This window comes from Sorex fumeus, unplaced genomic scaffold, assembly GCF_029834395.1.
Source record: "Sorex fumeus unplaced genomic scaffold, SorFum_2.1 ptg000169l, whole genome shotgun sequence".
Lineage (NCBI taxonomy): Eukaryota > Metazoa > Chordata > Mammalia > Eulipotyphla > Soricidae > Sorex > Sorex fumeus.
The window spans coordinates 1,193,259-1,210,136 of NW_026606226.1; the positions used below are offsets into that span (position 1 = coordinate 1,193,259).

Below are 16,878 nucleotides of genomic sequence, written 5' to 3' on the forward strand. Positions count from 1 at the left end.
TCTCTCTCTCTCTCTTAAAGGGTGGGTTGGGGGGCACGGGAGATGCTGGGAGTTGAACCTGGGTCAGCTGCATGCAAGGCAAGCGCCCTCCTGGCTGTGCTATCAACTCTTTTCTTTTCTTTTCTTTTCTTTTCTTTTCTTTTCTTTTCTTTTCTTTTCTTTTCTTTTCTTTTCTCTCCTTTTCTCTTCTTGCAGTGCAGGGAATCCAACAGGCAAGGAAACTCTCACAACTCTTCCTTCGCTCTCCCGGCCCCAGCCTAGGTAGCAGCTGGACAGTTGCAGCTTTGCCCAGGCTCTGGCGGGACCAGCCTCCCGCACAGCTGGGGAGCCAGCGGCCTCGGTCACGCATGTTTCTCTAGTCTGTGCCCGCTTCCCTCCCACCCAGGGAGGAGAATGTGCAGAGCCACTCCTGCTAACTGGACGGAATTGGGCGTTGCTGGCGCCACGCCAGGAATTTGAACTTTGTTGAGGAACGGGATCTGGGTAGCAGCTGACCCTGTGCGCGGGCCACCGCCAGCTCCCGGGGCGCAGCTACCTGGGGCAGCCATTGATTCTCCAGCTTCTGACAACGGGCTTTTGTTCCGCTCCCCTGCCCCGATTCCTCTCCTGCCGCTTTTGACTGTATCCTGAGCTCCCGAGTGGGTAACTCGACCTCCACCAAACTTTGCAATTTGCTCTGGACTTCAACCCCCCCCCTGGCTCCTCCGCCCCCTCCTCTGAGGCTGCCCATTGGCCTGGGAAAGTCCACAAAGAGAGTCGTGTTTCCTTAACTCTTTTCCTTCCAGGTTCCTGGAGCCGCCCTCTGTGGACCCAAAGGCCAGAAGGATTCTGTGTTATCCCATCCGTATCTGACTCGTTTGTTTCTGGGGCACACCCAGTGGTGCTCACCCAGTTCTATGCTCAGAGAGCTGATTTACCTCTCTGGCCCCCATATTCCTGTGCTAAATGCTCCCCAGCATTGCAGATTTTAAGTGGCTCTGACCTAAAAGCAGGTAAAGGACCCCAAGACTTTCTGCAGAAACGTTCGTTCCAGCACGACCCCTTCCAGGCGTGGCCGCGGGCGTTTGCTGGGGCTGGCGTGGACTGACTGGTCTGTGTTGTTTGCCTTCTCGTGGCGCCGACGTTCTGTTCCTGCTTGCGTTGCTTTTCTCTTCTGCTTCTTTATGTCTTCAGGTCTGGAATCTGCCCTTGTGGTGGAATTTTCTTTTTCTCTTCCCTCTTTATGGTCTTTTGTCTTTTGAGTCAGCATGTCCCGGCCTCCCCTCCTGGCAAAGCTGTCCAGGGTTGAATGAGAAGGTTCTGTGAATCACGACATGGTTTCTAGATTGCTAATCCAGGGAGAAGGGCAAGTGTTTCTTCCGTCAGGATCTCTGCTGTAAAGTCCACCTGCCTCTGCTGGGAAGAAGCTACTACAGATACCTGCCACTCTGGTTCCCCACTTGCCAACCCAGGGGCACCTCTTCTCAGCCCCCTGTATCTCCAAAGATGCCAGATAAAACTGAAGGTGCAAAAAAAACCCAACCAATCAAACAAACAAAAACTCTGCAGGGGGGGTCGTGCTAGCTGGTACTTTGGAAAGAACACTAGGTTCAAAAGTCAAGAAAAATCTCCAGCTGGTGCCGTGTAACTCAGAGCAAATGACCTACCTCCTCTGGGTGTTTAGGATTTCCCCCAAACCTGATGGGAAAGAGTCAGGGCAGTGGGGGGGATGGGTGAGGACCTCAGCCGCCAAAGGAGCTGGGCTGGGGTCTCTCCAACGCTCTAGCCTTTTAAACACTGCTGAGGTTTCTTTGGTGTAGGTGGGTCTGCGGGTCTACACCTTCAGTGTTAGAAGGGTCTGGCTAGTCAAGGCGCGGGGATCCTTTGAGCTCCAGGTGAGGTGTGAGTTGCAGGACTGCAGGTAGTCGTGGGGAAGGGGACTGGAATCCAGTCCGGCCCGGGGCAGTGGAATCCCCGCAGGGCAATTTCGACATACACTTCCCGGGCCTGTTGGAAGCGCGTGTGGGCACCGCCACGGGCGCCGGGGGGCCGTTCTGGCCGCTCCCACTTCCCGGCCAGGTCGCAGCCGCGGCCCCAGCGCACTGGGTGGCTCGGGAGCGCGTTTGCAGTTTGGGACTTTGGGCGGACGTGCCCGGCGGGGCGAGGGCGGGAGGGACAGGAGGAAGGAGGGGAGCTGGGAGCGGAGGCCCCACCTTCCACGGGTTCTGAGTGCGCTGGGATGAGTCACGGGCTGGGGCGCTTGGATTCCCAAAGGTGAGGGCCCGAGTCCTCGCGGGGCAAACGCCCGTGCTCCCCTCTACCCGCAGTGGCCTCGGCGGGGTGTCGCAGCTTCCACTGTCCCTGGGCTCCGGGGCTCCGGGCTGCCCTCATGTATGGCCCGAGCCCGGCGCGCGCGGCGCTGCTCCTCCTGGCCCTGCAGCTCGCAGGTAAGAACTGGCGCTCCCTCTGTCCCTGCCCCGGGACCCCGGACGGCTGGTTTCGAGGGGCCTGGGGCCCCATCGGCGCTGCTTTGGGCTTTCCTTCACTCACTGCCCGGTTCCTGAGGCTTCGGGACCGGCTCTGGCTTTCGGACAAACAGATTTAGGTGTTGCAGGCAGGCGCGCGCGCGCGCGCGCGCGCTTGCTGTCCGGGCTCGGGTTACGAACCTTTTCCCTCTTTTTTTCTTTCTTTTCTTTTATCGTTCTCGGTTATTCTTGGCTACTCTGAGTATCTCCTGCTGCAGGAGGGGCTGTGTCTGAGATCTGGGGGGACCCTGGCACAGGGAGGGGGGTGGTATGGAGCCAAGATGGTTAAGGAGAGAGAGACCCTCTCTGCTTCCGAAACTCCCCAACGCGCACCTCTCCTCCGAGTCAATATCGGGGTAGAAACTGTGTGGTATTTAAATGGGACGCGGGGCAAGCGAGCCCGAGCTATTCAGTTTCTGCACACGATAAAGGAGAGAGATCTTTTCTGAAAACCGGCCTGCTCTGGGGCCATTAGATACCGTATATGCGGCGAGGCTCGTTTGAACACGTTTGGTTCATCTAAGGATTGGTTTGGAAAACTTTTCTCTTTTCATTTTGGCTTGCTGTTTGTAGATTGTTACTATGCTTTTGGAGCGGGGGAATGAGGAATGTTTGGGGGCACCCGGTACTATGGTTCGGGGGCCATATGTGGTGCTACATACAGATTGAACCTGGATTGGCCATGTAGGTGGGAGACAAATCCCTTAAACCTCCTACTGTCTCTCGGGTCCTGTTACCAGTTTTGGGGCCACACCTGGTGGTGCTTAGGGCTGACTCGTGACTCTGTGCTCAGGGATCACTGGGGGTGCTCCCTGGGTGCTGGGAATGGAACCTGTTGTCACCTGAGCCAGGCCAGCCCCCTACTCACGCTACTATCTCTCCAGCCCAACTTGGTACTGGTTTTGAAACCAGGGGTCTGAGTGTCTGCTGTGACGAAGCTAAGCGCCCAGAAGGCTGGGTGGGATTTTAAAAACATTTAAAAGGGAATGCCCTGCCACAGAGGCAGGGTGGGATGGGGGGGATGGGGAGTGGGAGGGATACTGGGATTCGTGGTGGTGGAGAATGGCCACTGGTGGAGGGATGGGTACTCGATCATTGTATAACTGAAACCCAAGCACAAGATTTGTAAGTGTACAACTGTACCTCATGGTGTTTCACTAATAAAATTAAAAAAAAATTTTTTTAAGTAACTTTTCTTTTGGCTCTTGGTATCAAACTCGGGTCCCACGCATGTCAGGAATGTGCGTTGGTGCTGGGCCCCAACCCGGGTCCTAGGTGGTATTTTGAGATGTTTTGTGGGCGTATAGGGGCGCTTTCAGGTCTGATTAGGCAGACTGGGTGAGGGGGTTAAGAGTGGGACTCCGGTTCTTCCAGCATCCTCCCTCCCCCCCCCCCCCCCCCAGCCCTCCTGTATGAGTCCTGAGGTGCCTCACCTGCTAACCTTTCTTTTCCTCTCCTCTGTGGCAGCTCCGTGGCCAGTGGCGGCTGTGGAGATTTATACCTCCCGGGTGTTGGAGGCTGTCAACGGGACAGATCTGCGGTTAAAATGCACTTTCTCCAGCTTTGCCCCGGTGGGGGATGCTCTGACTGTGACCTGGAATTTCCGTCCTCAAGATGGGGGGCCTGAGCAGTTTGTAAGCCCACTATCACCATTTTCTGGGGACCTTTGGTTTGGGAAGCAAGCTGGCGTGGCTCTCCTGGTCCTTCCTGTGTTCTTTTTCTTAACAACAAGCACAGGGTCTAGCAGGAAGCCTGTTTGGGGGTGGGGGGGGGGGGAGGAGAGGCAGAAATGAAGGGCCAGTGAAGGGAGAAACAAGAGATTCTTGTAAGAGAGCTATAGACGGGGCATTAGCCCTGGGGCTTTCCCCCCTTCATAGCCTCCTTGCTCTGGTATCGAATGTTTTGGGGTTTTTTTTTTGTTTTTTTTTTGGTGGGGACCACACCCAGCAGTGCTCAGGGTTTACTTCTGCCTCTGCCCTCAGGGATTCCTCCTGGAGGGGCTCAGGGATCATATGGGGTGCTGGGGATCAAACCCAGTCAGGCACAAGCAAGGCAAACTCCCTACCCTTTATACTATCTCCCTATCCCAATAAAAAATTGTCTCATTTTACATTTTTTTAATTAATTTTAAACTATTTATGTGATGTTTATAGTACACCTGGTTTGTTTTATAAATTGCCTCAAATACTCTTTGGAAGTTTTCAGAGTATAAATAAATAAATAGAAAAAAAATGTTGATCTTTTCAGAAAGGTATAAGACTGAAAGTGTTTTTTTAAAAAATATATCATTGGCTAACAGTACTATTGGATATCAGGGTTATAGTTTTATACCACTATATGTGTCTAAGACACACCAAACCCAACACTAAAATTCTCATATCCTCCTACCATAAAAGAACCTTCCACCCATTCCTCTGACACTCCTTCCCTTTAGAAAAAAAATTACAATTAAAAAATAAATTATTTTAGGCACGGTGATTTACAGTACTGGTAATGATAGTATTATAAGTACTATTGTGCATACAATACTTCGTGCATACAGTGTCCTGACATTACATCCTCCACTAGGATATCTCCCCTCAGCCTTCTCCTCACCCTGGTCCTACTACTGCTGATCTTTATTTGTGTCTCCTTTCTAGGTTTTCTACTTCCACGTGGGTCCCTATCGACCCACAGCTGGACGTTTCAAGGACCGGGTTGTCTGGGACGGAAACCCAGAGCGGTATGATGCCTCCATCATTCTCTGGAAGCTACAGTTTGATGATAATGGGACATACACCTGCCAGGTGAAGAACCCACCTGATGTGGATGGGCTGATAGGGGAGATCCAACTCAGCGTTGTGCAAACCGGTATGCCATGGGACAGTGGTCTGGGGAAGTGGGAGTGCTTGTTGGAAGGAGAGGGGGCATTCTTTGGGGGCTGGCGGAGATCGGACAAGATTGACTCTTGGAATCTCAGAACTCTAGAGGAGACGGAGAAAGCCTGGGGTTGACAGAGAAAGGTTTTGCCTGGCTTTGGAAAGAAATTGCAAGAAATCAAAGGGACCCAGGGAATCTGGTACAAAATGGCCATTGAATTCATGCAAGAAAGAGAAAGCAGCTCTGCTGAATGGCTCCAAATTGGCCTGTCGGTGCTTTCATTCACTTCGCATATACTGAGTGGGTAATGCTCCTGTCAGCACCACCATCCAAAGTGCCCAAGGATGCTCTGTTTTTTTTTTTAATTTTAATTTTTTTCTTTTCTTTTTTTTTTTTTGGGTTACACCCCGCGATGCACCAGGGTTACTGCTGGCTTTACACTCAGGAATTATTCCTGATGATGCTCAGGGGACCATATGAGATGCTGGGAATCAAACCCAGTTCGGCGGCATGCAAGGCAAACTCCCTACCAACTGTACTATGGCTCCAGCCCCGCAATGCTCTCATTATTCACTCACAACCAGGCCCAGGGACAGCTCAAGAAGGACTGGAGCATGTGCTTCCCTTGCAAGAGCCCAGGTTTTTTTTTTTCTTTCTTTTTGGGTTACACCCAGCGATGCGCAGGGGGCTACTTCTGGCTCTGCACTCAGGAGTTATTGCTGGCAATGCTTGGGGGACCATATGAGATGCTGAGTATTGAATTCGGGCCGGCCGTGTGCAAGGCAAACGCCCTACCCGCTGTACTATCACTCCAGCCCCGAGCCCAGGGTTTTAATGCCCAGCACAGCCACTGGGTACCGCCCTGGATGTCCTCAGTCCTGAATCCAGGAGTGGCCCCCAGGTCACTGAGCATTGCTTGGGACCACCTCACCAAATAATAGAACCCAAGAAATGAATATTGTTCTCTCTACTTGATCCATGGAGGAAATGGAGGTTGATGTAATCTCCACTCCAGTCACACAGGGGGCTGGTATTTTGGTGTATCATGTGGGGTGCTGTGATTGCCGTTCTTCAAGTACCATCCTCAAGGCCCCAGCCAAACAGCTGTGTGGAGCTGTTTGGCCGTGGGAGAAGTCATTTAAATTGGACTGAAGCCATGGAAAGTCTTTGGAGTTCAGTTTCTTTTTGTTTGTTTTGGGGTCACACACAGCACTGGTCTGGGGTTACTTCTTGGCTCTACACTTTGAAATTATTCCTGGTGGTGCTTGGGGAATCTTAGGGGGTGCAGGGGATCGAACCCCAGTCAGCAGCGTGCAAGGCAAACTCCCTATCCACTGTACTATCTCTCTGGCCCCGTTGGCTGTTTTTTTCCCCTGCACAATGAACAGATTGGACCCACAGGTTCTTTTTCTTTTTTTCCCCAGGTGTGATTTTGGGCCATACCTGGTGATAATCAGGACTTACTCCTGGCTCTGCACTCAGGAATCACTCCTGGCAGTGCTTGGGGGACCATATGGGATACTGGAGATCGAACCTGGGTTGGCTGTGAGTGAAAGGCTCAGGCCCTGGACCCAGAGGTTCTTAAACATACTTTAATGAGAGCTGTGGCCTGCTATCCACTGGTTATGTATGCTTCTCTCTCTCTCTCTCTCTCTCTCTCTCTCTCTCTCTCTCTCTCTCTCTCTCTCTCACACACACACACACACACACACACATACACACAGACAGGTGTGGATGTTGGGGACTTGCGGCTAGCCACAAGTTAAAGAACACTATTCTGGGTTCTAAGGGTTTATTGAAATTGAAGTCAGACAAGAAACCAAATGACAGGAGTTCTGGGCAAGCATCCCAAACTGGTTTAGGAACTTGCATGAGTAAGCAGCTGACTGTACCTCACCATTCACTTCCTAGTGGACAAGAGTTCCTTAAAGGTGCTTTTTTAGGGGGGGTGGGGGGGCTTTGTATATCCATGAAGTGCTGGTTTGTACCTTTAATATATTTGCCTAAGTGGCTGACTAAACAGAGGTGGCAGCCAATTGTGGAGAAAGAGTTTGTTGGGAAGGATTTGATTAGGTCATCAAAACCCTTGTCCCACTCAGTTCTACTGCCCCAAAGTTGTATACATTTTTAGCATTCATCAGAATCAGCTGGAGGACATGTTAAAACAGATTGCTGGGCTCCACCCGCAATTCAGAAGATCTGGGTAGGGCCAAATAATTTGCATTTCAAAGCTCCTAGTATTGTTGGGGCAACTTTGAGGATCACTTCTTGGATCTCTCCTGTTTGGCTGGTTTTCCTACCGCTACAGGAAAGACAGTAAGAGAAAGGAAGATGCCGGTTGATGATGTAGATTGATCCTTCTGTCTTTGGATTCCATCCTAATGGGGTCTTTTTCTCCTCACAGCACGCTTCTCTGAGATTTACTTCCTGGCTCTTGTGATTGGCTGCGCCAGTGCCTTGATGATCATAGTGGTCATTGCAGTGGCCCTCTTCCAGCACTTCCGGAAAAAGCGATGGGCCAAGAGAGCTCATCAAGTGGTGGAGATCAAATCGTAAGGCGGGGTCCACGTTGCTCTGGGGGAGAGTCTGGCTCCGTTGGGCTGGCCGTTGGAGCTTGGCCATGTTGCCCAAGAACTCATGCCCTTCCCTAAGACTAGATTTTGTACCAAAGAATTCAAACCCCGTGGATGGAAACTGAAAAAAAAATAAGGGTGTGAATGAGTAACTATAAAAGGTTTCTTCATTTTACATGAGATTGCATTGTAGGTTTCTAGACTAACTAGGATTTGATGTGATAAGAATCTGCTGAATACTGCCAGAGAGATAGTACAGTAGGTAGGGCAAATCTCTTGCTGTAACCCACCCTGGTTTCACCCCGGCACCACATAGGGCCTCTTGAGCACAGAGTCAGGAATCAGCCTTGATCACAGGTAGGTGTGCTCCACCCCATCCACTCCCCAGCAGACAAAATCTTCTAGAGTGATTGTACAATGGGAAGGGTGCTTGCCTTGCATATGGCCAAACCAGGTTTGATCCCCAGCATCCCATATAGGCCAGGAGTAAGACCTGAGCATCTCTGGGTGTGGCCCCCAAACCAACAAAATCTGCGATGTAAATTTTTGCTAAGGTGGGCCTCCTTACTGGTGATGTTAGACATGCATCTGTAGGAGCCACTGGGCCATGCTATATCAGGATTGTGCTGATGGAAGGTGCTTGGCTACCTTTCATATAGAGTTTTATATTAATTCCTTTCAATATTTACACATTGTTAACCATCACCCCCAAAAGGTACACAAGCCTTCACATCCCATCTACTTTTGACAATAATCTGAATACTTCCTGGAAACAGAAACAAAAAGACAAACACTGTCCTCCCGTTGTTCCTTGATTTGCTCGAGCGGGCCCAGTAACATCTCCATTTTGAGACTCTTTGTTACTGTGTTTGGCATATTCAATACATCACAGGTAGCTTGCCAGGCTTTGCCGTGTGAGCAAGATACTCTCGGTAGCTTGCCGGGCTCTCCAAGAGGGGCGGAGGAATCAAACCTGGCTCGGCTGGGCTGGCTTTGCACAAGGCAAACGCCCTACCGCTGTGCTATCGCTCCAGCCCGTGGAAACAGAATCTTACAATAAATAGCTTTTGTGCATGGGGGTGGGGCTAATGTTGGAGATCCAGGGCCTCACACTTGGAGACGGGTAGTATTGCTATTCCTTTGGCACATGTGGCCTTTATTATCTGACTTCGTAGATTTCATATAATGTTATCAAAGTTTATTCATATTATAGAGCATGCAATAATTCCTTTCCATGACTGCCTGAAGATATATGCCACATTTTGTTTATCAATAATGCCATTCATGCTTTTCTCAATTTTTAGTTGTGTATAGAACAGCTTATAAACATTCATCTTTAAGTTTTGTTCTAAAGATATTTTCAATCTTCTGGGAATAGACCTAGGAGTGGTATTGCTAGAGCATGGGTATCACTGTATCACTGTCATCCCAATGTTCGTCGATTTACTCGAGTAAATTGCCAGTAATGTCTCTATCCCCCGCAAGCTCTGAGATTTTAGCAGCCTCTTTCTACTTGTCTTTTCCCAACGATTGGAGGCTCTTTCAGGGTCAAGGGAATGAGACCTGTTGTCGTTACTGTTTTTGGCATATCGAATAGGCCATGGGGAGCTTGCCAGGCTATGCCCTTACGGGCTGGATACTCTCAATAGCTTGCCAGGCTCACTGAGAGTCATAAGAGCATAGGTAACTATATTTAACTTTTGTTTTATTTTGTTTTGGATTTTGGACCACATCTAATGATACTTGAGGTTCGCTCCCAGTGGGACTCTGGGGATCAAATCATCAGGTCTCCTGCATATAAAGCATACCTGTGCTCTGCCCACGGGGGATAAAAAAGCATTAACTGAGGCTCATATTTGGCTCTTTGAGGAATTGCCAGACTTAAAAAAAAATAACTGCACCATTGTATATTCATTTTTTATTATCTATTTGTTTTTTGGGCCATACCCAGTGGTGCTCAGAGATTATTTCTGGGAGGGGTTGGGGGACCATCCCAGATAGGGTGCCAGGGATCAAACTTGGGACAGCTGCATGCAAAGCAAGCATCTTACCTGCTGAAGGATCTCTCCAACCTCCACATTTTTTTTAAATCCCCAATCTTAGTCAACTGAATCCAACAACATATTAAAAAAATCATACAGCCTTATTTTTTTAAATTTTTATTAGTGAAACACCATGAGGTACAGTTGTAGACTTACAAATTTTTGTGCTTGGGTTTCGATTATACAATGATCAAATACCCATCCCTCCACCAGTGCCCATTCTCCATCACCATGGATCCCAGTATCCCTCCCACCCCCATCCCCCCCTCCCCCCCTGCCTCTGTGGCAGGGCATTCCCTTTTGTTCTCTCTCTCCTTTTAACCTCCACATTTTTATTTTAATAAGTCACACTGATTCCTAGTTCTGTTGCTTGTGCTGTGAGCCCTATCTGAGACCCACCCCCTCCAGTCGGAGTCCCATGTCATGACAGTGCGTGCCTGTGCTCCAAAGGGCTCAGCGCCAGAGGCTTCTTATCCTCAAGAAACGTTTGCTGAAGAACCCTGCTGATTTTATTTATTTTTTGGTTTTGGCATCACTCCTGGCAGGCTCCGGGGACCAGATGGGATGCCGAGCTTGGCTGTGAGCCAAGCAAACACCCTACCTGCTGTACTCATCACTCCGGCCCCAGCCCCACTGATTTTAGAGTCTAATGAACGCAACTCTGTGAGTCAGCTTCAGATAGAATCTAAGCAATAAAGATGACGTCTAGGTCAACATAAAACTTTTGAAGAACTAGATGTAGAACTAGAGGGAGGCTGTTCGTGGTGAGAGAGAGAGATGCTGCCTTAAATCACGGGGATTCTCAAATGAGGCTCAAGCTCACGTGGAGACTGAAGCGGACCCGTGGTTCAGCTCCCAGTGAGTTTGGATTTGCTCCCAGCTGTATTGAATTCTTCCCAAATGAAAGAGGAAAACCTCCTGAAGCTTTGTAGACTTTACCCTTCCCCACACCCCAGTCTTCTGGTTTTGTTTACCTGACTTCAGCTTCTGCGTCTCCGTTACAGAAAAGAAGAAGAGAAGCTCAACCAAGAAAAGAAGGTCTCAATTTATTTAGAAGATACGGACTAACATTCTTAGGTGGTAAGCTTCACAACTGATTTCTTTGCTTCGCTTGCCCGGTTCCCCCGCTAATGTGGGCTTCCAGGGTCCCCTGAGTGTTGGTGCTCTGTATTCCAGGTGGCATGTCCTGTGACAAAGTCAGAACTGCAGGGCCATGGAGAGAAAAAAATCTGTTAGTGTTATGGTGGCTTCTCCTTGGCAGGTGTTTTAGGGATTAGAGATCCATAAATTAGTTGAGGCTCTAGGGTTATACTTATCACCAGCAGATTAATTTTTTTTTTTTGCGGGGTAAGGAATTGGTCCATACCCCACCATGCTCAGGACCTACTTCTGGCTCAGAGCTCGGATCTCTCCTAGTGGTATGGTGACTGGAACTGAACTAGGTTTTGCCACATGCTAAACAAGCACCTTAACCTCGTAACCCCTAAACTGGGACCTTACCACATACAGTGTATGCATTCAAACACTGAGCTCCATCACTGACTTGTTTTGTTCTAAGGCGACCATGGTGTTAAGAGAACGACTTAATAGAAGTGCCTGATTTTGATAGAACTTTTGTTCTATTTGGAATTGATTTCAAAGCTCCTCTCATTTAGTTACTGGGACTACACATCCAATTTTAGGAACGTGTACCTTTGTTTTTTCATTTTTATAGTTCATGAGGCTTAAAATATAGGATGATTTTCATATGATGAAAATCTCTGTTCTCCAAAGTAGACTCACTTTCATTAACTGCAAAGAATCCACTCTTTTTTTTTTTTTTTTTTTTTTTTGCTTTTTGGGTCACACCCAGCGATGCACAGGGGTTACTCCTGGTTCTTCACTCAGGAATTACTCCTGGCGGTGCTCAGGGGACCATATGGGATTCTGGGAATCGAACCCAGGTTGGCCGCATGCAAGGCAAATGCCCTACCCGCTGTGCTATTGCTCCAGCCCCAAGAATTCATTCTTATAGCAGAGTTCCAGTTCAAGACCTCAAGGATTTAAAAAATAAAATATGAGGAAAAATGAACCTATTGTAAACCTAGAAAAACAAATCTGGTATGTGAGGGAGATTTTATTGAGGACAATTGTCTCTTTAAAATCAAGCAGATGGGAGAGAGCACATGCTTCACATGTGTGAGGTCCTAGATTTGACCTCCAGCTTCTCTAAAACAAAAGTAAGATTCTCTAGCAAATCAGGGTCATGGAAAATAAAAGATGGGGGTATTTTTGATGAAAAAAAGAAGCAAGGAAATAGAATCAAATGTAATATGTGATCACTTTGTGGATACTAATTTGAACAAACTAGTAGAATCCAATAAAAGGATTTGGGGGTACAATTTAAAAAGTCTTACATATACAATTTTACAGATAGCATTTGGAAATTGTTCACTTTTATTAGGTATAATTAAGATAATCTGATAATATAGAAAAATGTCCCTATCTTTAAAACAAGTATTAGAGCATTCAGGGTAAAAAAATAGTAATTTTTCTTAAAAATAACAGTCCCCAAAATATAGCCAGCAAGGAAAACATTGCATAACAGTTAAGTGTGGGTGTATTCCATATTTGTCTATTTTTTTGACTTTGGTTATAGTAAAAAAAGGGGCATTATGGGGGAGATAGAGAAAAGAATATATGTACTTGAGTGAGCTGTAGTGTTTATGAAAGGCTTAGGAAATAAGGCCACTGACCCTGACAACTATTTATCTGGTAAGAATCCAGGAAACATGCAGTTAAATTAGGGGGAAGTACTAATAGGGTGATAGTATTAGTGGGATGCAGCTTGATGCTAGAGAGCAAGACACAAGGGCCGGGTACAGCAGGTAGGGTCTTTGCCTTGCATGCAGTTTACCTGACTTTGACCACTAACCCCTGATATGGTCCCCCAAGGCCAACAGGAGTAAGCCCTGAGCACCACTGGCTGTGCCCCCCCCAACACAAACAAAAACAAAAATGGCTCTAATGTCTGAGAAAAGAAAGAGCCACTTCTAGTTATGATGCCAAGCATTTCCCAAATATGTTTATTCACTTTTGTATTGCAGGCAGCTAAAGATTTCCAAGAACAAGAGCCCAAGGAGAAGCTGAAGTCAATGGAAACTTTGCTTTGGCTTTTCTTGTTGTGACCTGACTTCCAAGAAGCTTTGCACCCACTTAAACAACGACCACCATCAGCCTAGGGCTCTTTCAGACTCAGACAGAGCATGTTACTAAGGTTGCATTTAATTTCAGAGCACAAATGGTTCTCAGATGCTCAGTAGCTTTTGTCTACCGAGAAACGACGTTTTTGCTCCCGAACACTCCTTTATTATGACTTGTGCACACACACGTGCTGGCATCAAATGAGGAAAAAAACACCACCTCGTCGTGTCATTTTCTTTAACATACTAGTTTCTAGTTCCATTTTTGTGGCGGTGCAGGAGATTGAACCCAGGTTCGCGTGTGTACCTGGGAGGGCCTCCGACAGACTTCAGATTTTTAGAGCAGCCGTGTTCATTCACTCCCCACACGTTCAGTGAGAATGTGAGATGATTTTTCTCAGCTGCTTTTTAACTGATGAACAGAACGGGCTCCATTCAAATGGTTCAATGATAGTTAGGGTTTTCGGGCTATCCTGGCGAACTCACTTTAGTTCTTTCAAGATGATAAGTTGGGTGTTTTTTCCTTTTTCTTCTTCTGAGCTGATCCAAAGTTTACAATAGTGTAAGTCAAGTTGTGAAAAGCAACCCAAGAATGCAGCCTTTCCTAAAAAGTGAACGACTAGGTATCTCCCCTTCTCTTCACCCCATCCAATGATCTATATTAATAGCAACTGAGCTAAGTCTATGCTCTGAGGTTTCGACATCTGTAGGCTGGAATCATTAAGTAATTAGAGGATGAAGACCATATACACAACGTAAAGAATTTAGGGTTGCTGAGGAAAAGCAACATTTAGTGATAAGTTTTTTTTTTTTACAATGCTATGAAAAGTTCTGAAAACTGGAAGAAACTATTTAATTTTTTTGTTTGTTTTATTTATTTTTGAAAGAGAGGATTTGGTATGGGGAAAAACAAACAAACAAACAAAAAACCCCAAACCCAAAAACTAACAATAAAGCTGGCTTTATTCCACACAGCCCCACTCCAGTATTATAGATATTAAAACTTTTCAAGTAGGCTATGGAAAGAAGGACATTTTATTAAGAAGTGACCAGTTCCCTATGTTTTTCTGATTTTAGGCTACAATAGAAGTTATAGAAAGGAACACTTGTTTAGTCACTCCCCAAATCTTAGTGCCTAATATGGCTTGCTTGAAAATGCTATTTCTTCCAGCCAACTGGAATTTTCAGACAGATTCTCTGTCCTTAAATATGCTGATTTTTGATAATTTTCCATTACTTTGATACAACTGGTCTACTTCCCATATGAACTTTGATCTATCTCTGCTTTTTATACTATTTAAAAAAGTAAAGTTTCAAATCTGGAACTAAACCAAAAATTAAGGTCTGTATTATCTTTAATTTACATTTATATTTTTTTTCCTGAATCAAGTTTTGACACTGTAATAACTGGATATTCTTCAAGCTGATGGTTCTGTAAGTGTAATGAAAAAGTAATTTAAAATTCATAGAGTGGTTTTCCAGTGAGACTTGTAGCTCCTGTCTTGGCTAAATATTCCAGGGTTAATATGGCCCTACTATTCAATGTCTTCTTCCTAAAGAGAATTTTTGTATTGTAATTTATTTTTTATTGTGCCTTAAACATTTATGTAAATACATTTTAGTAATAAAGAATTGTTAATTACATAACTTGCTAATATACAAACATTTTACATAGCAGGTGTCAAAAAACAGATGGGTAAGTATTTTACCTTCACTTATTTCTTAGAGGCAACCTGGACTCAATGTATAGAATGAAGTCCTATTGAATCAAGAAAACTTTATAGATTTCCACAGAATTTTCATAGTGCTTTGAATAATAAGTTTTATTGTTTATTGTTACTCCTATATTTTTTTAAAAAGGTGGGTGTCACATGGGCTACCCAGGAATGCTTTATTTTTATCGAATCACCATGAGATAGTTACAAAGCTTTCATGTTTGAGTTTCAGTCATACAATGATCAAATATCAATTCCTCCACCAGTGCACATTTTCTACCACCAATGTCCCCAATTTCTCCCCATCACTACCGTTCCCCTGCCTCTATTACAGACAATTTCCCCCATATTTTCTCTCTACTTTTGGGCATTATGGTTTGCAATACAGATACTGAGAGTTTATCACGTTTGGTCCTTTATCTACTCTCGCCCACACGGCAGAGCCTGGCAAGCTACCCGTGATGTATTTGATATGCCAAACACAGTAACAACAAAGTCTCCAATGGAGACGTTACTGGGCCCGCTCAAGCAAATCGACGAACAACGGGAGGACAGTGACAGTGACAGTGACTACTTTCAGCATACATCTCCCATCCCAAGCAAGCCCTCCAACCATCACTGACTTAGTGATCCCTTCTCTATCCCAGCTGCCTTCTCCCCCAGCTCATAAGGCAGCTCCCAGGAGTGCTTTAAAGGGTCAGATAGTTATAGGGATTAGACTCGCCTTACACATGCACGTACTCTACCATTTAAGCTACCTCCCTGCAACCACGTTCTGCTTTTGTTTGGCACAATTTCACTGAGGTAACACTGGCTTATAAGATTCTTCAGGTATATTGTAGTGTTACTGTAGTGTAGCAACATTGGCATACACCACCACAATTGCTCCCAAAAGTCTAATTTCCATCCAATACCATCCAACTGACGCCCTTGAGTCATTTTACTTAATCTGCAACCCCTTTCTCCTTCGGTTACCAACTTTTTACCAGAGAAAACTGCCAGGACTCCTCTCTAGTAAAGGAGATTAACCGGAAAGTCTACTTTACTTTTCACCCCAAGCTGAAGTCTGTTTTTGTTTCCCTTGTGTCATTAAAATCAGATTCCAGGAGAATGGGCTGATTCAGGCCCACAGCAGGGTATCATAAGAATGTGATACCACCTCTCCAGCACTTTCATCTGATGACAGGGTTCCTTTCTCACTTTTCCAACCTTAAGATAGATGAATCCATTGTCCAACATTCTCACTTTTGGGGCTGGAGAGATAGCACAGCGGGTAGGGCGTTTGCTTTGCACCTGGTCAACCCGGGTTCGATTCCCAGCATCCCATATGGTCCCTTGAGCACCGCCAGGAGTAACCCCTGTGCATCGCCAGGTGTGACCCCCCCCCAAAAAAAAGAAAAAAAACATTCTCACTTTTCCAACCTCAAGAGATGCAAATCCATTGCCCGGTTTATTATATGCTGTAATGTTGACATCACCACCCTCTCCACCTTTTTTTTTTCTTCCCTCTTTGATTTTTGGTCCACACCCTGCTGGCTACACCCAGCAATGCTTGAGGTACCAGGGACCAGGGGGTCCAAGTCAGGACTCCGGCATACAAAACTCCTCCTCTTTCTCCTTTCCCAGCTCCTCCTCCTCCACCCAGAGGTGCTAGGGATGATGACTCCTGGCGGTGCTGGGGAGACCGTCTCCCCCCCACCCCCACCTGGGCTGGCTCTCCAGCCCTACTGCCATGCCCAAACCAGTTTAACTCCCTCTCCCCACCCCCACTTCACGTAGGTACTCCGCAGGATGCTGCGAGAGAGTTAGGTAAGAATCTGAGACCCCGGGTACAGATTCTCCAGGAAAGTGGGTAACGCTGATCGGAATGACCCCCAGGAGCCCTAAGTTTAGAAAAACAGATTTGAAAAGGAAAAAAAAAACTTCTGGAAGATCGAGGATCCAAGAAAAAAAAAGCCTGCAGTCGACTTCACTTTCAAGGAAAAGATGCGGATGATGCGGGT

General features: G+C 46.7%; 1 protein-coding gene across 1 annotated transcript; it reads left to right on the forward strand.

Moving 5' to 3' along the window:
• Positions 1-2,179: 2,179 nt before the first annotated feature.
• MPZL2 (myelin protein zero like 2) lies at positions 2,180-14,857 on the forward strand. The gene is made up of 6 exons (XM_056107657.1): positions 2,180-2,426; positions 3,972-4,138; positions 5,144-5,354; positions 7,768-7,915; positions 10,983-11,058; positions 13,065-14,857. Exons 1-5 carry the CDS (start codon positions 2,369-2,371, stop codon positions 11,044-11,046), a joined length of 648 nt encoding a protein of 215 aa, XP_055963632.1. The 5' UTR covers positions 2,180-2,368; the 3' UTR covers positions 11,047-11,058; positions 13,065-14,857.
• The last annotated feature ends 2,021 nt before the right edge of the window (positions 14,858-16,878 follow it).